Source organism: Planococcus citri, chromosome 4 (assembly GCF_950023065.1).
Source record: "Planococcus citri chromosome 4, ihPlaCitr1.1, whole genome shotgun sequence".
Lineage (NCBI taxonomy): Eukaryota > Metazoa > Arthropoda > Insecta > Hemiptera > Pseudococcidae > Planococcus > Planococcus citri.
This window is the reverse complement of record NC_088680.1, coordinates 6,392,564-6,420,368: the sequence shown is the minus strand read 5'-3', so window position 1 is coordinate 6,420,368 and position 27,805 is coordinate 6,392,564. Positions and strand designations below refer to the sequence as shown.

Below are 27,805 nucleotides of genomic sequence, written 5' to 3'. Positions count from 1 at the left end.
TAGTAACGGAGATATTATTTTGCAGTTTAATTTGGACAGCCACTGCCTGGATTGTTGTGTTTAGTTGGATATGCTGAGTGAAAAGAGTCTGTTGAACAGCAATTAGTACTCCACCTCTGCAATTTACTGCACTGTTTTCATCTTTACGAAATATGTTATACCCTCTGAGGAAGAAGTTATTTTGGTTGCCTAGCTTGGTTTCTTGCAGGCATATCACTGAAGGAATGAATTCTTGAATAAGTATTTGCAATTCTGGGTACTTTGATTTAACACTATTCAAATTCCACGAAATTATACTGCTCATAAAGATAGGAAAAGTATGAATTTATAGTTTGCAGGTTACATTTTATGATTTTCTGAACTAGATTCATATTCTTCTAGGTCGTCATCTACATCTTCACTTATACTTTCTTCATCATTAGATGTTTCTTCTTCTATAACTTTTTGAAAGCATGTAAGGGTTCTTTTGGCACTTGCACTGACCATTGGTTTAATTTCTTCAAGCAAACTGGACAAGCTAGCCAAATCTTGAGTATATGATTTGGCATGTGCTAGTTTATCAGGAACTACTCTTAGATTTTCAACTAATTCGATAAATTTGTCTTTTGTTATGAATGAGTCATCTTTTTTTAAATCAGGATGAACGTCGAGATGATTGCCAATTTCTTCCAACTCTAGCTCTGATAACAATTTTGGTGAGTCGTTTGCTGATGAATTTGACAGCTTCTTGGATTTTCGAGATCTCTTTCTTTTAGCTAGTTTTGTGGATTCGTCAGTGGAGGTGATAGTTGGAGCACCTCTTTTTGTATTTTTGTTACTGTCACTATTTTTAGCTTGTAAGGCAGCTTCTTGAATTTCTTTTTGTTGGTTTTCAATTTCTTCTTTATTTGGGCATTTTTTTGCTGGGTGGCCTGTGTTTTTACATAAGAAACACTTCATATTCGATTCTGTTGATAAGAATACACGAAACTCTTCATTATCATAGTTTATTGTTATTGAATCAGGTACTCGGCTCATATCAGTGTTATCTGGATCGAACTGTATGGATCGGCGAAAACTTAGTATATGTTTCAGTGTTGGCTTAGTATGCCCAGCATTTATAAACTTCATTGGTAGATGTAACGCAATACCAGTTTTATCAGATAATTCTTTGACTATGACGGAGTGAGGAATGATAGGGCACACGTTCGATATAGTTAACTGTTTCAATGGATTAACTAGGTGGCGAGCCTCCAAAGTGTGGTCTTTAATTTTTATCTGACTGTGTTCATCCATAAATTTATTCAGAGTTGCAACACTATCGAAGTAAAAACACATACGAGACTTGGACATTCTTGACTGAAATATTATCTTTGATGAGGGCACAACAAGTTCAACAGCAGCAGCATAGTCTTCATTCGTGAGGTCTTCAATGAGTGGGAAAACAATGGCTTGGTCTCTTTTAGGGAACACTTCAGTAGATTGAGCACAGGCTGAGTAACTCAACCCTCCTGTCAGGGACATGGCGGGGAATTACGCGAAAAAAAACAGTGTAAAAATACGAAAGTCTGTACACCGAACGCTTACGCGCCGTGCACGTACGTATCTTGATAAACGCACTAAACCAGTTCACAGTACATGAACAACACATGAAATACTCGCAAAACACGTCCTACTTCTATCAACGCACTATTCAAACTCTATTTTTTGATACAACTATTTTATTACTCTTATGAGGGAAATTTGAACTCACCTGAAACAAACAATTTGAACTCACCTGAAACAAACAAAAAATCAACTGTCGATTAGTAAATTGATGATCATCTCGTAACTCACTCAATGTTATTAATAGAAAAAAAAAAAATCAAAAAATTTATAATTTGCTCCAACAGAGGTGAGGGGGAGCGGGAAGGAGAGGGGGTAGCTCGTGAACTAAAACCCTGGCATTTCAATCGTTCGAATAATTTTCAACTCAACAGCCATCAAAATTTTGAAAACCACATTCTATTCGAATTAATTTACTAGAAATCTTACTTTATTGTTTTCAAAACAGTGAAAATTCCACTCTTTTATTCGTACGAGTACAAATTCGGAATTCGGGGTCTGCCCACTATTCACAATTTTTTTCCATTCAGTATACTCATTTTAATTCAAATGGCTTTACGAGTTTAATTTACCCAGCTATCCTTTTATTTTTTTTTGTTCGCGAGACTCTTCTTTTTCATTATTTTGTTGTTTTTTTTTTTCATTTTATTTCACATGAAAAAAACCTCGACTCTTTGGTACACCTATTGTATAGTACGTTACACGACGTAAAAATATTGTTAGTATTAGCGAAGGGCTTTATTATGTAGTGAAAAAAGGAAAAAGCCGATCGGCCTATTGTTTGACTCTTTTGTCGTGTTTGTTGCATTTTCAGCGCTGACTCCAAAGCCCTTTTTTTTCTCTCTCTCTCTCTCTTTCTCGTTTATTTGCATCCTAAACGTACACTATAGGTTACCATGTATAGTGCCTCGTATATTGTATGAAAGAGAAAATTTGCGCAGTTTTTCATATAATAATGATGTGAGAGAGAGAGCTACTTTGTGTGTTTGTGTGCAAAAGCGTGCATGTACAGCTTATGCTGCTGTTGATGCGTGTGCTGTGCAGTGGAGTGGATTGGATAGGTTTAGGTACTCTTGCACCCCTCTTTCTCTATTTGCAACCATTGGCCCGCGAGCAAATATGCGGCATTTTAGCGTATTTGTCACGTAGTAGGTACACGAAAGAATAAAATTAAAAGGTAAAAAAGAGAGAAAAAAAAGAAAAAGGTCGTGTAATTTGTTTGGATGGTTGTGTGTTTGAAATCGAATGCTGCAGGTTTACCATAATAAAAGTTTGTGGTATATACGACGACTCCGAGTGACCTTTTTTTTTCCTTTTCTTTCATTACTCTTATAGGACGATTATATGGGTGGACGAGAGGTTGGTTGGTGTAGGAGTGTTGATGATGAAATTGGTTGATTTTAGTGTTTTTTATTATACGAGTAGTATAGATAGGTAGTAGGTACTTTACGGTGTCTCTATTTTGTGCGGGCAACCTTTGGTGATATCCAACTGGCTGATTAATTTCACAAGACGGTGAGAAGAGGGATCTTTGACCAATTTAGTTAAAGAGTGTCAGGTATCGTGTTACAAAACCCTTATAATATATACGTAGGCTACCTATGAATAGAATGCCCTATCTTTTCCATGATGCGAAGGTTTTGTAATCCTTAAAGGAACGTTAGATGTTTATAGGACAAAGGTTACGAACTAATTTTCTGTGAGTTGATGTCTCCTTGGAATTTGAAGTAGGGTCATGTACCTGGGTGACCTTTTTTTTGAAAAAAAAAATAAGTCTTGCTTTTATGAAGTGTTTAAGGGTTTGATTGGGCTGAACTGAGTATATTCATGATTAATAAATGATTTTAAATTCGTTGTGATCATCAAAAACGTTGCTTTCTATGAGCTAAAACAAGCACACAATATTATTCTGGTACAATTCTTCGAATCCATTACATCTCCCGACCGGACATTTCCTCGAACACTCATTTCCCCGAATCCGATTTCCCGAAACCCAAGATCAATATTTTTACCGAAAAAATACATTTGGAGATCTCTGAATTTAGGATATGATCTCCTGAGTTACTTGAAAAAAATGTACGCTGGGTAATGATTTGAAAAAAAAATATCAAATTGTGAAAAAATGATAAAGAATTTTATTTGTCATGTTCTAGAATTTTGAATTGATCACATGGTCTCAAAAAGCCACGATTTCGTCAAAGAAACACGTCTGTATAGCTCTCTAAATTCGTAACATGAACCTTACCAGTCAATTGAAAAAAAAAAACTCAAATTTGGACACTCGTCCTTTCAAAAAAAAATCAAAACTGAGAAAAAAAGAACCAAATATTTGACTCTTCGTATCTTAGAATGAGGTCAAATAATCTAAATAAGTAGGTCAATATTAAGTACTAAAAAAACCAAATCAAAAAAAAAAACCAACAAACAATGTAACTAAATTTGAAATTTTTAATCTAAATAAGGTCCCATGACCTCAAAATTTCCACAAGATACATCTGGAGCACCCTAAATTAATGATACGTCTTCTACGATGATTAAAGAAAAACATAGGTTAGGCAGTGATTCTTAACAAAATTAAAATTGTGAAAAACGACTGAAAATTTGACTTTTTATACCCTAGAATGAGGTCACGTGACCTCTGAAGCATCTGAAGCATTTTAAATTTAACCTATGACCTTTCTAAGCCAATCAGAAAAAAATGTAAGTTGGCCAAAAATTCGAAAAAAAAAATCAAAACCATCAAAAATGACTCAAGTATTTGACCCTTCATGTCCTAGAATGAACTCACATGACCTGAAAGGACTCGAAATTTTCACAAAAAATACATCTGGAGTACTCTAAATCTAAGATACGTCTTCTAAGCCAATTAAAAAATGTAGGCTTGGAAAGGATTGAAAAAAAAAAACAAAAAATTATGAAAAACAACCAAAATTTGACTTGTTATGCCCTAGAATGAGGTCATGTGACCTATGGAGCTCTTTAGATCTAGGATATGAAAGGTCCAATCTATTCAGGGGAAAATGTCAAGCCGGGAAATCATTTCAAAGAAGGGAACTGTGAAAAACAACCAGAAATTTGGCTTTTTATACGCTAGATCGAGGTCACGTGACCTCCAAAGGTCAATATTTTTTTCAAAAAAATACATCTGGAGCTTTCCAAATCTAGGACACGACTTAATAAGATGGACAATCACTTTTTTTAAACAACAAAACTGAAAGATGACCAAGTAATTGACTTTTCAAGTCCTACGATTGAGGTCACGTGACCCCTAGCCCTCTCTAAATCTAGCATATGACCTTTCCAATCCAATCAGGGAAAAATTCGAACTGGGAAATCATTCTTGAGAAATCAAAACTGTAAATAACAACCAAAAAGTTGGCTTTTTGTACGCTAGATTGAGGTCACGTGACCTTTGGAGCTCTTTAAATCTAGGATATGAAAGGTCCAATCTATTCAGGGGAAAATGCCAAAGCCGGGAAATCATTTCGAAGAAGGGAACTGTGAAAAACAACCAGAAATTTGGCTTTTTATACGTTAGATTGAGGTCGTGTGACCTCCAAAGGTCAACTTTTCTCTCAGAAAAATGCATCTGGAGCTTTCCAAATCTAGGACACGACTTAATAAGATGGACAATCACTTTTTTTAAACAACAAAACTGAAAGATGACCAAGTAATTGACTTTTCAAGTCCTACGATTGAGGTCACCTGACCTCTAGAGCTCTCTAAATCTAGCATATAACCTTTCTAATCCAATCAGAAAAAATTCAAACTGGGAAATCATTCATGAAAACTCAAAACTGTAAATAACAATCAAAAAGTTGGCTTTTTGTACGCTAGATTGAGGTCACGTGACCTCTCCAAAGATCAACATTTCTTTTTTTAAAAATACATCTGGAGTTATTTTTCAAATAAAAAAACAGAACTGAAAAATGACTGAGTAAATTTGAAGTCCCAGAATAAGGTCACATGACCTTGAATAAAGGTCAACATTTGAAAAAAAAAACAAATAAATGACCTTAGTCACCTGGGAAAAATGTAGATTCAGAATGAGTAATGATTTCTGAAAAATTGATACTGAAAAATGACCAAAAATTCAATTTTGTATGTCTTAGAATAAGGTCACATGACCTCAAAGGCTCAATAGGAGTTTTCTAAAATGTAAAATATAATCTTTTAAGCAAATCAGGAAAAAAATTGCGCTGTGCAATAACTTTAGAAAAGTTGAATATTTGACCTTTTATGTCCTGGAATGAGGTCATGTGATCATGTGACCTCAAAAGGTCATAATTTCCACAAAAAAATACATATGTAGCGCTCTGAATTTAGCACATAACATTCTAAGTGATTTAAAAAAAAAAAAAAAAAAATGGAAAATGACCAAAATAAAACCTTTTGTTTCTAGAATGTGGTCACATGACCTCAAAGGGTCAAGATTTTCACCAAAAAGCACATCTAGAGCTTTAGGAATGTAGAATATGGACATTTTGAGCACCTTGGGTGGAAAAAATTCAAGAGCAAGGTGACCAAAAATTCGACTGTTGATATCCTAGAATGAGGTTGAGGTCACACGACTTCAAAAGGTCAAAATTTTCATTTAAAAAACTGTATCTGGACCTTTCTAAATCCAGGATATGGGTTTCCAAGTCAGTTGAAGAAAAATGTTCCGAGGGCAATGATTTTGAGAAATCAAAACCGTACAATATGTGACCAAACATTTAAAAAAAAATCTGGAAAATGACTAAAATAAAACCGTTATTTTGTTTCTAGAATGTGGTCACATGACCTCAAAGGGTCAAGATTTTCACCAAAAAGCACATCCAGAGCTTCATGAATATAGAATATGGACATTTTGAGCACCTTGAGGTGAAAAAATTCAAGAGCAAGGTGACCAAAAATTTGACTGTTGATATTCTAGAATGAGGTTGAGGTCACGTGACCTCAAAAGGTCAAAATTTCCATTTGAAAAACTGCATCTGGAGCTTTCTAAATCCAGAATATGGGCTTCCAAGTCAGTTGGAGAAAAGTGTACCCAGGCAATGATTTTGAGAAATCAAAACTGTACAATGTGACCAAAATTCTAGAATGAAGTCCCGTGGCTCCAAAAGGTCAAACCCCCCCCCCCCTCCTTCCCTCCAAAAAAACCAAATCTTGAATCTTGAGCTTTCTAAATTCTACAAAAAAAATAGACTTTTCCAATCAGTTTTCTGAACAACTTGTAGGCTTGGAAACGCCTTAAAAATATGTAGGTAAATCAAAATCAAACATTTTGATCAAAACTTTCACTTTTTGTTTTTGTCCCAAAATGAGGTCACATGAAATGAAACAAGTCAACCGTATTCTGAAAAAAAGTTTGAACTTTGAAGCATTCTAAATCCAGGTGATGCACTTTTCAAGTCGATCAAAAAAAGTTGGAGGCAGGATGGTGCTAAAAAAAATTAAAAATAATAAATAAAACACTGCGAACAATAGTCAAAAATTTCCCCTCTTATATCTTAGTCCTAGAATAAGGTCACATGACATAAAAAGGTCAACATTTTAAAAGAACAAATTTTGAAGCATCTCTGTAGGTATATTTTTTTTGCAAATAGACCTTCCAAATTGTCATTTATTAATGAAATTTTTGGACTGAGAAATTCATTAAAAATTTAAAACAATTGAAATCATTTTTTAAAAAATGACAGAAAATTTCAACTTTAACGCATACGTTTTGAAACGAGGTCAAATGGCATCAAAAAGCTCAAATTTCTCCTCCCCCTCTCCCAAAAAATATTTGGGCCTTACCAAGTGAAGTTTATCAATCATCTGAATAACATAGAAGAAAACTGCTGACTGGAAAACATGTTTGAAAAAAAATTATACACCCATAATTCCACATTTTAAGAATTGGAGAAAGGTCAAATGACATTAAAAGTTCAAAAAATTTCTCAATTTTGACATCTTAGGTTAATTTTAAAAATCTGCAGGCTAAACAATTAATTCAGAAACACACAAAAAATAATTATAAAAATCCACTCTATAATCTTGACCTTAATGATTAAGGGCTGAATTAGGTCAAGAGGTCAATGACCTGAGGAAATTTCCACTATTTTCACAATCTAGGTAGGTACCTGTATCTTAGTAAAAATAATCAGTTTTATTTCACGTGAATCAGATCAGATAATAATTTCATTAATTTGGGCACTCTTTTCGGCTCATTTGAAAATACCTCATCATCAAAATGTTCACGTGTGGGTCTCGTTCCCTTCCCTCTTCCTCTACATTAATTTACGAATTCTTCCATCAGCGAGTATTCATTCGACCTCGGTAAAATTAATGGCACTTCAATCGACCCTCTCCCTTTTCGTGGACTCGAATCGCCTCGATAATCACCATTTTCCAGTAAAATTCAGTTAGAAAAATCCCTCCATAAACACGTACCTATCTACGTACCTACCTATCTAAATCTATCTATCCGCATGTATTAATATTACGAAAGGTGTATGAGTATGTGTATGTTATTTGAACTCGCGTGTAACGTTGCTGATTAATTTGTAATTCAATAATTAATTTCAAATTGAAACGCGCTGGTGCTGGATACGACGGCGGCGCTGCCACCGTTTTAATTATTATTCACCATATAACTTTCCCATTTATCTATGCGCGATAGAATAAAATGAAAATACTCCACTGAATACCCCCCTTACCTCTCTCTCTCTCTCTCGCTGTCTCTCTCTCTCTCTCTATCCTATACACACATACATATAGAATAGATATAGGATAGATAAATGCCTAATACTATAAACAGTTTCTTTGTGGTTCACGACCAAACATTCGTTCTTCCTGTTCATCCAATAGGTTTAATTTAATTTTTCGTGTTCATGGATCACGAAAATTATACAATACGCATTCACTAGTAGGCTATATGGGTATGGGGCTTTATCATTTGGTAATTTTTCAACATTAATAACCAACTTTATCAATTTCATCTATCCGGCTTGGAACCATTAACAGAGAAAAAAAACACAAAAACACAGATACCATCGGACTAAACCTTCTACTAAACGACCAATCTGTTTGTAACGAAATGCGAAATTTCACAATCACAATATACCTAATCGTATAATTTCTCACTTTTCTTTCAACCTTTACTACAAGTACAAGAAATAACAAAGACACAAAGCATCTGTGTATCGATGAGATCGACTTACCTTTTTGTTTGTTGCGAATGGCCAAAGCCACAGAAGAAGAATCGCAGGTATACAGAAAAAATCTATTCGTTCAACATCCTGCCAACCTCTCTGGACCTTTGTTTTACAATAATTCGGGGATCACGCCACATTTGTATTATTCACGTGATTCCTTCTTCCTTCACCAGCCAATCGTCTTCTACTATGGTGTCTCCTGATTTCCTGGCATGTCTGTAACAATACAAAACGATGACCTTGTTCTTAGTATAAAGGTAAATGTATCTCGATGGGGTATTTTAAAATGCCACAATCCTCACACAAAAAAATTACACACACACGACAAATTAAGCAATTTACTCGTATATCTAAATCGTGTAGTTATTCGACCAATGCAGGGGGGTTTCTTTCCTACACCTATAACTACTGATAAGCTACTGTTTTTGAAAAAAAAAAATCCATTCTTATCGCGAATAAAAGTAAAAGCTAAAGCTGGTGTAGCGTGTCGCTTTCTCTGCATCGCGATAAGGTATTTTCCATACATATTTTGGATTTTACGATGATTTTCGAGCACATAATTACATATAATATTTCACTGTACTGGTATATGGGTGCTGCAGAGTTTGTGTTCTTATCACTGATAACACCATCAATAATTCCCACAAAATGACTAATTATACTATACCGGCGAACAGAATGTGTGATGAAATAAAATGGAATTGTTACGATTTATGGGCTAATAGTACATTCACATTTTTCACTTCTCTTATCACGAAGGTTATTGCAATTTTCAGGAAATTGACAATTTTTTCAGAGCTACCGATATTTTACTCATACTTTGATAGTTCTAAGAAGTAAAAATTACGAGTGGGTGATGGTTTGCTTTTTTCGATAGGGTTGTAATAACGAACTCGTCATCGTCGGTTCCCAGATGACACATGGACCAGGACCTATCACAATCTCTTAGAAAATATCGTCGGGTATGGGTTGATTTTTTTTTTTTTTTAAGAGAAACTATAATCTGAATTATGAATAATGATGAATAATAATGAAGAATTGACTAATGATTTCAATCGATTATTACGAATAATTCGTTTCGAAAGCTGATGCAATGGGTAAATTTCGCTTTGGATTTCATCATAATGTGTATTCGGGAATCTGTGCCTTGTGGTGGGAATATGGAGGGGGTAGGGGGTATTTTTTGAAATGATAATTTTGTACACTTTTATACATGGGAAGAGACAAAAAAAATCGAATATTTGTTAAAATTTAAATTATTATACCTATTTTTTTTCAACAATTAAATAGGTACATAGAACAATCAACTAATCAATTATTTCTTTTTTATGTTTCAGGTGAGTGTGAAATTACCATCGAGAAAACTAAACTAGATAATATATGGGAACTGGTAAGTCATTTTTCACGATTCATAAAAATTCAAGAGCTTTGAAATTATTCATTCAATCGACTGTCGATCTTTTTCCTCTTCCTCGTTCTCAACCTTGGAAAAATTTAATAAAATTTACCTTTTCGTCCCAATTTTTACCCTCTCTCCCTCTATATAGCTTATCGTACTCTGATACTCATCCACTTCCCTTCCTCTCTACTTTCAATAATTACCCTTCTTTATCTTTTTTTTTTTTTATTTTTTTGAAATCACCCCAGCAAGACTGACCCGAGATAGGTAGAAATACTCGTACCTACTATCAATACGATGATAAGCCGATGATTTTTTGAAAACCAAATTTTCAGATTTTCTCACACCGTGTAAGTTTGTATGATTTTCCTTATCTACCCTTTCTCCTTGGCTTAAAGATCTGACCCCTCATCATTCAATCTCGTATAGGTCTAATCAGTTTTAACGAAAAAATAATATTTTAATTAAGTTGCTTAATTCGAATTCAGTTTCATACCTATAATCGAATAAAAATACCTAAGTATATACTCAATCGAATCGAACGAACATCACATGATGATAAGATTTCAGTTACTTATGATGAATGATGAATGATGATGTGTTCGACTTTAAGTGGGTTGTTTTTTGCGGATTTTCCCTTGCTTCGAGCTTATATAGGATTATTACGAATCGATGTGAGTAACTCGTTATCTGAATTATTATCTTTCTTTGACGATTAAGTATTTTATACCTGCCTCAATTTTCCTTCTCTCTCGAGAAAGGTTTTGAAATTCGAAGTAATCGCGGAGTTTTTTTTTCGAAAAAATATTTTCGTAAGATCATTTTTTCAATCAGATTTTGACCTCGTGTCTGTCATTCGAGGGGGTTCTTTTTTCACATTTCTGGTTTTGGAAACTCGAAGGAGATCCAGAATATTTTTTGAAAATTTTCCAAAGTTGTTTATAGTGGAATTTTTTTTTTTGGAAAAGTTCAACATTCAACATGATAAAAAAAACTTTTAGGGTCTTATTTTAAAATCTGTGAAAAAAAAAGAAAATTCATAACCACATAAATTATTTTTATTTTCTCCCATTTTAGGCTCCCCAAACCGCATTTGAGTTTTTTTCAGTATCGAAAAAGCTTTATTTTTGGAATATTTTTTGCATTTTTTTTGACCTTAAGAGCAGCCTGCAGCACCTCCAAATCGACCAAGAAGGGTCCAAAATTTGCAACGTACGATGGAAAGGTGCCATTGAAGTGCTTTTTGAAGATTTGAAGACCCCTCACCCAATTTTTCCAAATTTTTGTGGTTATTCGATAGGATTATGGGGGTGACTTTGAGGAGGAGAAAGTCAAAAATGAGTAAATATATTTTGGACTTGGCGTTACCAAAAATCTAACAATCGTATTACACGACCGATTTCATCCATTTGGGGGGGGGGGGGATCGTCACTCTCCTGGGTTCTTGCATTGGGCCTTAAGAGCCTTCTCATGATGTGGAAAATTGGACACAGATATTTTTTACGGTTTCGGAACTACCAAGGGAAACTTCTCTGTTCCAAAAAAAAAAAAAAAATGGCCGTTTAATTTCGTTCAATTCGTACGTTTATATACCTCTAAGAGTTCTAGGTGAGCAGCGTGAGGGGGAGAAGCAGATAAATTCTAAAAAACTTCTGAATTCTTTCGAAATAATTTTACCGCTTCTCATATTCAAATTTAACATCTTTTTAAAAATTTAGATATTTATTTATTGGTGAGGAGGGGGGGGGGGAGATGGGAGATTTTGCTCACGTGGTGCCCCGTAAGGTCTCGTTTTTCATTTTCATTTATTTTATTTTTTTTTTAGAAATTTTATGGAATCGAGAAAAAATTATGGTCGAATTATATCCTAATCAGATGAGGAGAAATGTCAAATTTCTAAAAGTTGATGCCTGAACCCCTCCTCCTCAGCCCACAACAGACCAAACTTTCATTAGGTATATTTATTGTTCAGTTTAGCTTAAGAACCTTACTAGGTCCCCACATTTTGAATTTAAACATAAAAAAAATAATTTTTCAAGAACTTTTATTGGGCATTGAAACAAAAAAAAATTGTAAAAAAAATTAGAAACATTTGAAAATTTTTTAAACTTTGAGCTCTTGTTTGGAAAGTTGAACATTGACCTAGAAATTGAAAATTTCTTCTGCTGCTTTCCAAGGTCATTTGGCCAAAATTTGTTGCTAGGTTCTATAAAATTAAAAAAAAAAACTGAAAATCGATCCACTTTATTGTCTGATTTTTTTACATGTGGAAATGATATTTTCAACGTTTCCCAGGTTTCCAGTACAATTTTTCGGATTTTTCGAGTATCAATATAAAATAAAAAGGAGTTGGGCGGGGGGGGGAGTTAAATCAAAGTATTTAAACGTCATAGACCTAATAGATCAACACGATGTTTTTTTGATTTTTATAAAGCTATAGGTTTGGGAGAGCAGGGTTGAGGTGGTTCTTAGCCTCTTATTTTAAATCCAAATTTTATCCCCCCCCCCCCAATAGGTAGCTAAATCGTTCAATTTTTAAAAAATTGACTAAAAAATCGAAGCCAGTAATCCGATTATATTTGAGATATCAGAATTTGAGATGAAGCCAGACGGAGGGAATTCATGTGCTGCAAATTTTTTGGCCTGATTTGGTGAATAATTTTTTTTGACTTAAAAATTGAAATGGTTATTCAAGTAACAGGTAAGATAACTGAGACCCATTTCGATTTATTAAGTACCCTATATTTTGAATTGAAAAAAAAAACATTTTTTTGAAAATTTTTTAAACTTTGAGCTCTTATTTGGAAAGTTGATAATTATTTACTTAAAAATTAGAAATTTCTTCTACTGCTTTCGAAGGTCATTTGGCCAAAATTTTTTGCTAAGTTCCAAAAAATTTAAAAAAAAAAAAAAAAAAATTAAAAATCGACCCATTTTAGTACTTGAATAATTTTTTATAGAAATAATTGTTTCAACGTTTCCCAAGTTTCCAGACCAATTTTTCTGATTTTTTTGAATATCAATATGAAATAAAAAAGAGTGGGGGGAGGGTAAATCAAATTTTTTTAACGTGTCATTAAACCAACAGATGTTTTCTGGATTTTTATGAACTTGAAGCTAGGTTTGGGAGAGAAGGGTTTTAGGGTGGTTCTGAATTTGAAAGTCCAAATTTTATCTCCCTCCCTTCCTCAACATAGTTAGCTAAATCGTACAATTCAAAAAAAAAAAATTGACTGAAAATTGAACTTGGTGATCCGATTATACATATTTGAAGTATCAGGATTTGTGATGAATACAGATGGTGGGGGGAAGGGAATGCCAACGAGGGGCATTTGAGAAAATTCATGTGTTGTAAATTTTTTGATCTGATTTGGTGAATAATCAACTGGAAAATTCAAACGGTTATTCAAGTTGCAGCTATGATAACTGAGACTCATTTCGATTCTAGGAAGTAGGAGGGGAAAATCCACGATTTGAATAATCAGTAGTATAGTTATGGTATCTCATTCATTTTCAAAACTTGTGTTGCCCCGTTCATCTTTTTCAGTCTTAAAAAATGTGTACAGCGCACCAAAAAAAAAAAAAAATGAAAAAATTTGAGAGCATTTGACCCCCCCCTCTCCCCCATCTCCCTCCTCCACTCAGATCATTCCCAGTCTCCCACACCCCAAAGTGAGCATTTATTTCAATTCATGTAAAAATCAGAGATTTTTCAGTTGGACCGATTTTTTCAATTTTCAAATATTTTGGGGCTCACTGCCTCCCATTCAGTGAGGTATGTAACCCCCCCCCTCTTCATAACTGAATTCTCCGTCATTTTCTCGAATTTTCATTTTTAAAAAAAAAGTTTTTCGTTTCTGGTCAACATTTTACTGTATAACTCCCCCCCTCTTCAAAAATCCCTTTAGGATTCCTCTACTCCTACAATGTTAATCCTTTTGTATGAATCTCCCCCTCCCCCCTCCCCAAAAAATGTTGAAAAATGTCGTAAAATCTGAAATTAAAGTCTACAATTTTTTTTGTTGAAAATGTTCACTTCTATTGAAAAATCTTTTGAATGGCCTCTTTCATTCAGGAAAATACCTCCCTTGCTCCCTTAAAGTGCAGCCTTCCCTGTGTAAAGGAACCCCCTAGGGTCAAGAACAATCAACGGTTCTTATTGACTTTTAATTTAAAAAATAAAAAATTTCAATATGTGAATAAAATTTGAAAGTTTTTCGTTTCTGGTCAAAATTTTACTGTATAACGCCCCCTTCAAAAATATCGTTCGGAATGTTGACCCTTTTGTATTAAGCTTCCCCCTACCCCAAAAAATGTTGAAAAATTTCATAAAATATGAAATTAAAATCAACAAATTTTTTTCGAAAATGTTCATTTTTAGTGAAAATTTTTTAATTGACCTTTTTCCTTCAGGAAAATACCTCCCTCACTCCCCAAAAGTGCTGCCTTCCCTGTGCAAAGGCACCCACTATGGCTAAGAAAAATAAATGGTCCTGATAGTTCCATTTATGGAATGAGCTCCTTCTGTCCTTTCCCCTGCAGAACTTATCAGCATTAAAATTATTGGAACTCTACTCAATATGATGAAAATGAACGAAATCAAAAACCTGCCTTATTCCCCTCCCCCCTTATTTTTGATGGTGTTGGAGGCAAATCAAATTAATCTCATGGCAAGGCTTTTTTTGAAAGAAAAACTAATCAAAATTGAAAGACACGAGGTCAAAAATCGTATCATGTTCTTCAAAAACAATTTCTAACACAGCACTAAATTTTTATAGACCCTGAAACCTCCCCACCCAGGATGACGTTTCCAATCATTTTCACCTTTCTACTCCTCTACCAAATCCTGCCATCATCGTCATCATCGCACCAACCAGTCAACGAATTCGACAAAATACGAAACACGTTGTACTTCATCGACAAGAGCCAGCTTCTCGACGCTTTCTTCTGCTCCGAAAACCACCACTTCGTCACTTGCCCTCCGAAATTCGGCAAAACCAGCATCTTAGACATGATTGATTTATTCGCCCAAGTCGAGGTAGACAGCGACTACAAAGCTGTCGATTTCGCCGAAGAAACACACGCTCACAAGGTATTCAAAAACTTACTCATCAGCGATTACCCAGGAACTGTGGGCACACATATGGCTCGACACCCAGTCATCCACCTCAAATTATCCGATTTCCCTTACGACGAACTCAGCCCTGCAACGATGCTGGCATTTTTAAACGACCGATTGAGGAACACTGTCGAAAGATACGAGTGGATTTTCAACCTACCAGAGGAGAAATTGAACTACAGATACGACAAGTACGCCGCTGATTTAGGACTCGATGCAATCCAGTTCATGAAAAAGGTACTTAAACGTAAACTGGAGGTGAACGATATTTACACATCGTTGGAAAAATTGAGCCAAATTCTGTACAGGATTTTTTACCAAGACGTGATCATCTTGGTGGACGATTACGATCACGCGTTCACCAAAACACTGCTAAATTCTGTATCCGAATTCAACAACACCGTAGCCAAAATGATGTCGGCTTATAATATGCTAAATGTGATGCTGGCTCACGGCGTGAAGCATTTAAGATTCACTAAGGCTTTGTTATGTGGAGTGAATAACGCTCCTTTCGAGATGATTAATCCTCTGGTGTCGAGTTACGTGAGAAGTTGTCGTTTTCTAGACGATCATTATTTCACACCTTATTTCGGATTCACCGAAAGGGACATGACTACTATTTATTATCGATCTAATTGCACCTCCGAAGAAAGGCAAAATGTCGAAACGTATTTCGCCTCGTATAAAACCCAATTGAAATCCAACTCGATTTACAATCCGAATTCTATACTGGAGTATTTCACTCGTAGACCCAGCAGTTCCATAAAACTGGATAATATTTTAAAAGGGCATCTGATTCCGAACGAGATATCCCCCTTGATTCAGAGATACTTAAACGTTTCCTTATTCAGACACGAGATGATCCAGTTAATGAACAATATCGCCACTAAATACCACGTCGATGGATTCAGCAAGATGCACTTGGACAGATACGTTCGTCTAATGAATCTGAACCGATTCAAAGACGACTCCAACATCAACACCAACGTACTGCTGACTTTTCTCTACGATCAAGGATACTTATCGTACGATTCGAGCGATCAATACGTATTACCCAATCTGGAAGTGAGACATTTACTCGAGTCAACCCTGACCTACCATTACCTCGACGAGAAACACCTTCCATTGAAAAAAATCGGCGAATATTTGTACAAAATGCTGGCCAATGTGCACAACCCCCCGACCCCTTCATCGTACTCAGATCGACTCGAGACAACACTGCAATCAATTTACCAGAATTTATTCGCCGACGAATACGATCCTCCAACGATGCTGGAAAAATATTACCTAATTTACACCGGGCTTCGATTATATAACACAACCGAGCATCCTTTGAATCGACTCTCGATGCCTATTGTCGTTTCAAAGGATTACATGACGTATATACCGAGCCATATTGAATACGAAATACCCTGCTCACCGACGACGTATAATACGAGTACCAGCAGCAGCAATAGCAGCATCGTCGTAGTCAAAGGTGTTATTCAAATTACGTGCCAAAGGGGAGAACAAATTGAGCCCGAAATCAAAGCCATATTTACCCCACACCACGATGACGATGATGATGACCCTGCTTGCGCTCTTAGAGTATTTAAAATATTTATCAACCGAACAAGAAACGTTACCCTGGAGATGAGCTGCTGACATAATAATCGAGTTTTACACCAAGCCAAGCCCCAGCACCGAAAATGTGTGCTAAAAAGCAAGGGTCTTTTTCTTCGTAGTCTTCGTCGCGATACTTAATGAACGAATGAATAATATCACGTGTTTTCTTAATCGTTTGGACTAAGATGGCGAGGGGAGTGGAGCGGATTGGTGTTTCGGGATCGTGTAGGTGGATAGAAGTTCAGAAAGCTTCGCTGCGTGTACCTGTATGTGCTTGTTCCTGTTCTGAGAGATGAATTCAAGTATAACGATACGGATGTGTTGCCTATTTAAAATATTCAAGGCGTTGGAATGTTTTTATGCCACGTAATCTCGTGAAATTACTCGTATTTAGGATGAAGCAGTCAGTCTTTCGGAAACGAAACGGAATCGATGCAATTTAGGATGGATTTTATTTTTTTTATTGTACTGAAGTTTTTCCGAGTCTTTTCCTCCCTCCCCCCCCCAAATAGAAAAATGGAAAACATGAAATTCGTCCAAAAATTCCTATTTTTACGTCAGCATTTTTCTCAATATTGCTCTTTTCAAGAAAAATCTCAGTTTTTTTCGATTTTAGGGAACTCTATACAAGTAGGAAATATTGTTCGAAGCAGGGATTTTCTTGAAAGGGGGAGGAGGTATTTAGAAACAATCAGAGCAGATATGAAAAATTGTAAACTTTTCGACAGAAAAATTCAGTTTCATCAATTATGGAAGCCGGAAGGCATTACACAAAGAAATAATTTTGTTGGGGGGGGGGGGTGTGGATGGCTCCGAGATAGGTCCCTAAAAAAAATCATAAATGAAAACTTTCCAAAATTTTATGTAGCTTTTTCAAATTTTTCAACAATGAATGAAAAAAATATTTTGAAAGAATTCTTTGTAAAGATTTCAATTTTTTAATTTATCTATTTTTGGCAATTTTAGTGAGAACTTTGTTGTACAAAAGAAGCACAACTATTGAAAGAGGGAGAGGGGATCCGAGGGAGCTACATTTCAAAAAGGGGTTATTCAGAAGAATTCTGACCAGAAACATTTTTACTCAGATTTCACTCTTTTTGATTTTTTTTACTTGAAAGGCTTAACCAAGGGAACTGATGTATTTTTTGAGGGGTGGGGGTTGGTCACCGAAGGAAGGTTTTTTCTCAACAATGAGGCGAAATTTAATTTTCAATTCAATTTTATTCATTTCTAACAATTTTCTTGGGGAGGGGAGAGGCGAAAGCATCATACAAGGAGATCAATATTGTTGGAGAAGGAATGGCGGGGGAGGCAAGGGAGGGTTTTATTTTTTTTAAAAAAGGTATCACTTGAACTGCTCTGGACAAAAGTTTAAAAAATTTATTTTTTTTATAGGTAAATTTCAATTTTTGAGTTTTTTTTTTCAAATTAGGGAGCTTCATATAAAGAAATTTGACCAGCAATTAACAATTTTTTATTAAAAATTGCAGACTTCAATTTTATATTTTATTTTTCATAATTTTCTCGTTATGGGAGGAGAGAAGGGAGGGGGGGGGGGTTAAAAGGAGAATTATTTTTAAAAATTCTGACCAGAAATGAAAAACTTTAAAAAAATAATAGTACTCAAATTTCACTTCTTGATTTTTCCTACTTGAAAGGCTCAATATAAAGGAAGTGATGTAATTTTTTTAGAAGAGGGGGGGTCCTAAAGGAAGTTTTTTCTCAACAATAATCCTATTTTATTCATTTCTCACAATTTTCTGGGGGAGGGGAGAGGCGAGAGCTTCATACAAGGCGATCAATATTGTTGAATAAGGAAATGGGGGGGGGGTGGAGGCAAGGGAGGTTTTTATTTTACAAAAGAGGTATCACTTGAACTGCTGTGGACAAACATTTTTAAATTTGATTTTTTTAGAAATTTCAATTTTCGAGTTTTTTTTTTTTAATTTAGGGAGCCTCATATAAAGAAATTTTACCAGCAATTAACAATTTTTTTAAAATTGCAGACTTCAATTTTAAATTTTATTAAATTTTCATAATTTTCTCGTTGTGGGAGGAGAGAAGGGAGGAAGGGGGGGGGTTAAAATGAGAATTATTTATAAAAATCCTGACCAGAAATGAAAACTTTTCAATTTTTTTTTTACAGATTCAAAATTTTGATTTTTCTTGACCTTAGGGGGGGAGGGGAGCCTTTACACAGGGAAGGCATCGTTTTTGGGGAGCGAGGGAGGTATTTTCCTGAATAAAAGAGATTATTTAAAAGATTTTCACTAAAAATTAAAATTTTCAACAAAAAAATTGTAGACATTCAATTTCTCATATTATTTTATAAGGGGGGGGGGGGTCATACAGGAGGTTCATACAAGAGGTTCATGTAGTAAAATTTTGACTAGAAACGAAAAATTTTCAATTTTTTTCACAGATTAAATTTTTTTACATTTTTTAATAGGAATCTATTTTTTTTTCAAGCTCAGAGGGGGCTTTATGTAAGGGAATCGAAATTTTTGGAGAGCAAGGGAGGTTTTTTATTGAAGGGAGAAGGACGTTAAAAATTGTTCAATTCCATATCTTACATTTACTTTTCAGAATTTTTTAATTGGGGAGGGGAAGGGGGAAGGGGGCTTCGCAAAGGGTTGAAGGGTTATTTTGGAAGATTTTTACATAATATGACAATTTTTCGACATTTTTTCACAAACAATTTTCATTCATTTTTCTTTTTCAACTTATAAAAAGAGGTTTCATATACAAAGGAATTATCATTTTTTGAGGGGGGGGGGGGGTTCCTAGGAGTTTTTTGCACAGAATATGGGAAATTTAGAAGAATTTTGGCTAAAAATTAAAATAATTTTCAAAAAAAATACTTACCAACTTTAATTTAATTTTTTATTTTACTCATTTTTTGGGGGGGGGGGAATGAATGTATGCCAGAGGACTGATATTAGTTAAGGGGTGAGGGGGGGGGGTCGAAAGAGATTTTTTTTCTTGAAAGTCAGAAAAATTCTGACGTAGAAATGGGAGATTTTCGGATACATTGTTTTTTTTTTAATTTTTAAAAATGAAAGTGGAGGCTCCCAGCACAACTTTTCTTTGTATTTGAGGTAAAATCATAAAGAAATGGGGAGGGAATGGACCTGAAAAGGTTACTGCAGTAACATTGCCAATTTGTAACAAAGAAACTATTTGTATTTCGAATGTTTTTGTAAAAAATACATTAAAATTGATACAAAACGAATAATTTATTTCTATCATTATTCGACGACCTGACGACTTACCCCCCCCCCCCCTCTCCCTCAAATTTCATCCATCGGATTGAAAGTTGCTATTACGAATGTAACTAACTAAGCTTCGCAGAAATAAATTTCCTAAAAATCACAAACTGTTGAAAAACCATTTATGATACACGAGCTAATCTTCATTTTTTGGTGTGGGGGGAGGGGGATAAGGGGTTCAAAAAATCACTTCAAATTTCTGAAGAACTCAACAGGACCTGACGTAGCTTGAGCCACTCTTACTCTTTTCAAATCCTTTACTCGTATTTCAACAGCTCACCGCAAATTTTCATCATACTTCTCTTCAGCAGCTGTCTCGTCTTTTTTAATTTCTTCAATTGAAATTCAAATTAAAATCCACCAAATTAATCACCAAAAAAAAAAAAAAAGTAATTACCTACTATCCGTAGATGATAATTTCTCATACTTTGAAAAAAAAAACTCACTCGTGATTAATTTCCCTATTAACTCTAGGTACCTACTACCTAGTTCATTATCAACATCAAACTTGTTAGATAAATCCTATTCATCTTCTAGTAAATCCTCATATGTAACTTGAGAATTAACGTTTCGATCGAATCCAAAAACGATCTCCCAACATCATCATTATTTTTCCACACCAACGCTCTCAAAAAAAAAAAAAAAAAAAAAACCACACAAGAAAAATCTTTCCCGGCTGGAAATTAGAAAGGTAGGTATTATTCGTCATCCCTCTAAAAATAAACGTCCTTGACAAGTGGCTCGTTAACGAGTTAATTTGCATAATTTAAATTCGCAAAATTATAAAAAAAAACACCGCTCCCGGTCGTCGTCATCATCGGTCACATCGTTCAAAAGATGAAAAAATTTCGCGTAAAAATTGCATCATTTTTTCCTCGTCGTCGTCGTCGTGGTCGAATAAAACCGACAAAACAAAATTGGAAAAGAAATCTTCGCTCGAAAGGAAAGGAAACCTTTGAAATGTACCGTAATTAACATTTCATCGTCGAAGAATGATAGTCAGGTAGCATTGTTGGCTGATATTCTTTTCATTTTAGTACAAAACCTCTTGTATTCATGCAGGCGAAAGCGACCAAGACCAAGCCCAAAGCTGAACACCTAGCTAGAGTACCAACCTTGTCCATAACCAAAGGACAAGTCAAAACACGATTCAACCTTTCCTTAAAGGAGAAAAAAAAGGTAAAAAAGAAATATATTCGCGATTTATAAGAAAGGAATATGTACCAGAAACCTCCGAAAAGAAAAAAATGACAAGGCATACTCTAGCAACAAAGTAAAGCAATCGTCAATCAGCACTATCCTTTGAAACCCCCCTTTTGGACACCCTTCCAGAGTTGTATATTTTATTAAATACCTTACAAAGAAAAATGAACCCCCATCTTTCGCTAATCGCAGCGGATCCTTTTCTAAAAAAATTTAAATATCACTTTGCTCGAATCGGTTATTACTGTTGAATTTCTCATTCTCGCTCACAGCTGGTCTCTCTCTCGGTCTCTCCCTACAATACGTGACCCTTTTCACTTCACACTGCTGTTCGAAGCGAACGCGCAACTACAATTCAATGTGGGGACAAGTGGGGGCAAGAGGACGCTAGTTCCTACAGTGTTAGTCACGTAGGCAGCCAGCGCAGGAGAACGTACGGTAGGGGAACGATGGTGGGGACCGACCCAACCGGTATGTACCTCTCTATCTTTGTTCGAGTCAGCTGAGTTGTGTGTTGCATCAGAACTGTGTAAGCTAAAGCCTTCTACATTCGGAATTAAACTTCTCGAAAGTTTCAGTCAGCGTTTAACAGTCGATCGAGTATGTAGTATGTGTTTTGTGCTTAAACATATTGTATTCCGGCCGGCTTTAAAATTCATAATTTCGCAAACGCCATATAATATTTTTTTATAGTAGTTGTTGAGTTTTTCGTTTTTCTACATTATATAGTTTTTCTCATTATTAGTTCGCTTCGTCGATTTATTTTGTTTTTCTACTTTTTTACTTATTTTTCTTTGCGCATTGTGCCATTTTTCATTTTTTTGTCGTCCTTATGGAAATTCTACCTTGTCCCGTTAGCGTAACTTTCACTCTGAATAACAGAAAAAGTAAGTTGAGCCGTTTGGTTCGAATATTAGTTTACACTATAGAGTTTTTTTTTTTTTTTTCATAAGTTTCAGTGTATTTTTGTGCGTTTTTTTTAGTATTTTTTTTTCAAGAGTGTGGTGTAGTTTATAGTATTATAAGAGAAGTAGAACTTTACCGGTTTTGTGATGTGAAATTTTCTGCTATAAAGTTAAAATATTTTTTTAATTTTTTTTTTTTTTAAATGCTTAATTGAAATATTTTTTTATGTGTTTAAAAGTTGAGAAAAATAATTCGTTTCGTTTCTCCGGTCTGAATATTTTGTCAAGTCTTAAACATGACACAGTTATATAGTTTCTTTGTTCGTATTCCAGTGTTTCTCTCAGCTGATGAGAAAACTTTTTACATGGTGATTCGTTTCATAGGCTGGAATTGTCTTGAGAAATATTCTCACTTGTGAATTAATCAGGCACACCTTTGTTGGGAATTTTTTAAACATGAATTTAGAGGTGTAGACACTTGTAAAAAAAAATGAGAAATTTTCATATAATCAAAGTTTTGGTGTTTGGTGAATCAAAAAAAAAAAAAAAAAAAAAAAATTGGGGAACAGAAAATCAAATGATAATTTAATATATATATGATAGGTATATATATTTTTCAGACTTGATCAAAAATGTTTGTGGCAAAGTAAAAAATATATTCTGATACTTGAAAAAAAAAACAAAAAAACGAACATTGCAAGTTAACTTTTTCCAGTCTTTAATTTTTTTTTCGAATATTAAAAAATAATTGGGAATATTTTTTAAAAGAAATGTCCAAAAAATCGAACAATTTCGAACTGTTCTTAGATCAATTATCTTTGTTCCAAGTTTCTATTACTTCATTTAACTAATAAAAAAAAATAGATTAACAACAAGTCACGATTCTTTGTTGTACTGTTGAAAAAAAACCTACAGATAACATATTAGTATGGCGACTCGTCCTCACATACGAGCCGGCGACCGGCGTCTCTTTGTTCTTACATCCCCAAAGTAGGCTTATCAGGATATTCGAACACACAACTCGATCATATCTGCTGTTTTGTTCAACTAATATGTAATTTCGTCCCCACAACAGTTCAGGATTTATTTTTTTCTAAGAAAAAAACCCCAACTCGAACTAATAAAAAATTAGTTCATATAACAATCCAAGATTCTTTGTTATTTCGTATGAAAAAAATTAGGATGCTTCGATTAGAACAATTCGGTTCGCAATTTTTATTAATAAAGTTACTGTTTTTTTGTTCCATTCAATTAATAAAAAAAAAAAAAAAATTAGTTCACACAACAATCCAAGATTCTTTGTTATTTTTCAAGTCCCCACATTCGACTGATTGATATCCTATGTATTTAAACTTCATCGACTCGAATCTCGATTCTCGAACTTTTTTTAATTTTTATTTTGTTTGTAATTTTGTTAAAATATTTTTTCGACATTTGATTAATTATTTCTTCTTTTTTCTTGTGTTTGTGCAGGTTATTTAATGAGGGAAGATACCGCAGATTTAGACAGTACAGCCTGTCAAGCGCTGACCAGGCGTCTGGAAGAGGAACTTAGAGCAGCTAAGTCAGCTCAGCTGGCTTGTGGCGAAGTTCTCTTACCTGCTGATCTCTTACCTCGAATAGCCACAGATGTCTTACGTATGGCCGAATACGAACCCTGCGGATTGAGGTGAGTTTCTCATTCAAAAAAAAAAAAAAAAAAAAAAAAAAATTGGGCCATATTTATTCAGAAATGTTACTTGGGGGAATTGCTTGGCTAAGTAGTAAAGTTTGGAGTAATGTTTCAAAAAAATTTAATTTTTTTGAAAATTAATTTGGGAGATTTGATTTTTAATCATTGCTTGAAAATAAAAAAAATATTAGATCTTTATTTGAAAACAAATTTGAGCTCAAATTCTCAACTTTTGATTAAAAATTCCAAAAATGTGAAATTTTCATTAAAAAATAGTAAATTTTGGAGTGATTTTTCAAAAAGATTACATTTTTTTGAAAATAAATTTGGGAGATTGGATTTTCAATCAATTGATTAAAAATTCAAAAAATATTAGATCTTAATTTTGAAAACAAATTTGAGCTCAAATTCTCAACTTTTGACTAAAAATCCCAAAAATATGAAATTTTCGTTGAAAAATTGAAGATAAATCCACTCCTCAGCCAATCAACTCCCAAGCAACACTCAAATATGCCCCTAAATCCACCTCATACCCAATTTCAACCATCAACTAACCAATTTGTATTTCTTTCTGATTACAGAGGTTGTACCCTTTTTATAAATTTCGAAACGGAGACCGAATGTCGTCGTATTGGAACAATAAAATGTGATCCAAACACAGTATCGACTTTTGAACTCTATCTTACTCTTAAACAAGGATCTCGTAACTCTTGGCATTCGATGTTGCCTCAATTTTTAAAGTAAGTTTCATCCATCTACACCTCATCCTTCCACATCACTTCACCTTTTGCATAACTAATCTCTTGAATTTTTTTTCTTCTCTCAACAGAAACTTTACCAAAGGCGGAACGATAATGATTAGCAGAGGATTCACGCTAGAGAAAAAGAAATTATACAGATCGTATCTTCCAGAATGATAGCTGGATCCACTTACCAGTTCGAAGTTCGTAAATTCGCCTTGTTTCTCTCAGCACAGAGAGTCAGTCCGAAACCCATCGAACGAGATGAGAGGTAAGACTGAAAAGTCTTCATCCAGTCAACTATTACTACGATACCAAATACATTAAACTGCAAAACCTCCGAACGAATAAATTCTGGTAAATCTCAGCTATACTACATTCTATATATTTATTCCAATTGATCCGGACGACGATTCGAAGCTCGATGCTCGAAATCTGAAACCACAAAAGAAAAAAACCCAACAACCATGTACATAAGAGCGAGAAAAAATTTATTACACTTGCAAAGAAAAAAAAAATGCAACATTAAAAATAATGGAAAACTTTTTTTCAAAGCTTATCCAAAAAGTCGATGTTTGTGTAGATATAATCTCAAAGTTTATTATTTATACTAAATACTTTAAAAATACTTCTTTGTCCATGTTTTAATAATCGCTTATTCGACGTAGAATTTTTTTCTTTTTTTTTCATTTTTTACAATTTATATAAATATCGAGAAACGTTCGATTTAACGTTATATAATATTTAAATATGTATTTTGGTTTTTCTACATAAATACAGCAAAAAACCAACAAAAAAATTATGCGTATTTCGTCGTAAAGAGTTTTTTTTTTCGTTTCGTTTCTTTTCTTTTTTTTGATGTGATAATGAAGGCTTTGAGATATTCGTGTTATGTGTAGATTGTTTAGTCGCCTTTGTCTTTCAGCTTATTATTTTTTTTAAATTTATTTTTAACGTTTTTATTAGTTTTAAGTGTTCCTACTATAACGATTTAAGAGAACTTGCGATAATATTTTTTTTTTCTTTTCATTTCGTCTTATATATTATTCGTCTTTATTATACTATTTTTCGTTTTCTCGTTTCAACGTTGAAGTATGAAAAAAAAAATTTAAAAAAACGTACAAATACGTGTACGTTTTCGTCGGTTGTAAAATCTTTTCGTTTTCGTTTTTTTCTAAGCGTAAAAATGTGGAAAAATGGTGGTGACCTTTTTTTTTTCTTTTTTTCTCTCTACTATACAGCGAGATAGCGTGTGGCATAACCAAAAAAAAAAAAGCTATTTTTTTTCATTTTTCGCATCACCTTTTTCTCTGTTTTTTTTTTTTTTTTTTTTGTAATGTAATTGTGATTATTTTGGCGTCGTTGCTGACTTCATATATATATACAGTGTTGTTTACCAAAAAATTAAACCTTTAAAAATTTGCTATAAATTTATAGTATACCTATAAGTGTGTCGACGTGTTTTTTTTTTCTCTTCTATATGATATTATAGATATTCTATAACGCGATAAAACAAACCAAATTTATTAGTCGTGCAATAATCTTACTATAACGAGGTTCGTATACCCCCTACCTATATGAATATTCGACCCACTGGTCAAATTTGTGTGACACGACATTATTATTGTGTGTACAAGTACAAAAATTTGTCTCTTAAGGTTTTTTTTTTTTCTTAAACTATAAGGTGTCTTTTTTTCGTTCTCTTTTTTTTTTTTTTTGTTCATTTTGACAATGATTTTTTTCCTCTTTACTGTGCCTGTGTACTTATGTGTGTGTGCGAGCCAGTGGCTGCTGTTTCGAAAAGTGAAGATTTTTTCACACGAGTCTGTTTAAAGGAGCTTTAGGTTCGATACGACTCTTTGGGGAATGATCAATAAATGATCGCAGCCATAACTTTCTAATAAGAACTCGAGAGCCACTGGTTGAGAAAATTTTCTTCAAAATTATCGCATAATGTACCTACGTAAAAGATGTGTAAGAGAAAGAGTGATTTTGATCAGTGTGTTTCTTTCTTTTTTTTTAGTTGTGTATATCGATCTCAGACCGTTTATTATATTTGTAAACAGTATTTTTGTCTCCTTTTTCATTTTTTTTTTTTTTTTGTTTTGTTAGCGAAACCCACCACCTTGATATGTGAATGTAATATCAGGGTAGTTCTCCTGTGTTATCCTTCCCCCCCCCCTACCTACCTACCTACCTACCTCCCCCGTGTAATTTTTTTGTTCTCATTTTTCCCAACTCCATTTCCCAACCTTACTCCTCGTCCTGATCCTCTTCTTCTTCTTCTTCTCGTCTATATACTATAATACATGTAAAACGTAACATTTAATTTTTTTGTACAATTTTTGTTTCTTTTTTTGTTTCTTTTTTCTTCTTCTTCTTCTTCACAAAAGTATATACATATTATATGTATTTTTTTTTTCTCTTATATACTATACTATAAAATTAAAATAATTACACCAGTAAGGATTTCGTACGTTTTATATTATTCTCTACGATATATAAAAGAAAAAATAATTGAAAAAAAAACCATAATTGAAAAAAAAAAATAATTTGTGAGCTTTATATGTATCATCTGTCGAAGTTTTGTTATGTACGTGTTTGCGATATAATAAAACTTTTTTTCAAAATATAAACACAGTGTAGACTTTTCATTTCACTTTCGTTCGAGATATGGTATATGGTACACTTGACAGCTGCGAACTCTATTGGAAGACCGAAGAGGTAACTTCCAGACACCTGTTGATTCGCTCAATAAGTGTGTTAGGTATGTGAATAAGAGAAGAACGGTAAACAAGGTGCACAACTTACAATGTAGGTAGAGGTACCTCATCTGGTAATATACCGTATTGAAGTAAAGAAGCTCCGAACACACAGAGAGAAATAAGGTTGATCGGGTCAGGTGTGAAATAGAGTATATAGAGGGATCCGGCTCTTCGAATGGTATAGGGTACCTGGCATAGTGTATGATGTAACGGTTCACCGAAGCGACCTTGCGACTGGCGGATTGCATTAACTATGTGAGGGATGAGGGGTGCAGGGAGATGGGAAAAAACGAAGTAAGTAAAATTTAACCTATACTTATTACACGATGGTATGGTATGATGTGGTGTGGTGTGGTGTGAAGT

General features: G+C 34.2%; 2 protein-coding genes across 2 annotated transcripts in view; both read left to right on the top strand.

The window, feature by feature from the left end:
- LOC135845779 (protein scylla-like) overlaps positions 1 to 27,313 on the top strand; it is a 128,318-nt gene extending 101,005 nt beyond the window's left edge. The window contains exons 2-4 of the mRNA XM_065364605.1: positions 23,739 to 23,934; positions 24,519 to 24,677; positions 24,767 to 27,313. Of these exons, the coding sequence (XP_065220677.1) occupies positions 23,739 to 23,934; positions 24,519 to 24,677; positions 24,767 to 24,854 (443 nt within the window). The 3' untranslated portion in view covers positions 24,855 to 27,313. The remainder of the gene's footprint in view (positions 1 to 23,738; positions 23,935 to 24,518; positions 24,678 to 24,766) is intronic.
- On the top strand, positions 10,235 to 21,074 carry LOC135845774 (uncharacterized). Its single transcript, XM_065364599.1, has 2 exons — positions 10,235 to 10,838; positions 14,943 to 21,074. Exons 1-2 carry the CDS (start codon positions 10,748 to 10,750, stop codon positions 16,925 to 16,927), a joined length of 2,076 nt encoding a protein of 691 aa, XP_065220671.1. The 5' UTR covers positions 10,235 to 10,747; the 3' UTR covers positions 16,928 to 21,074.
- Positions 27,314 to 27,805: the final 492 nt, after the last annotated feature.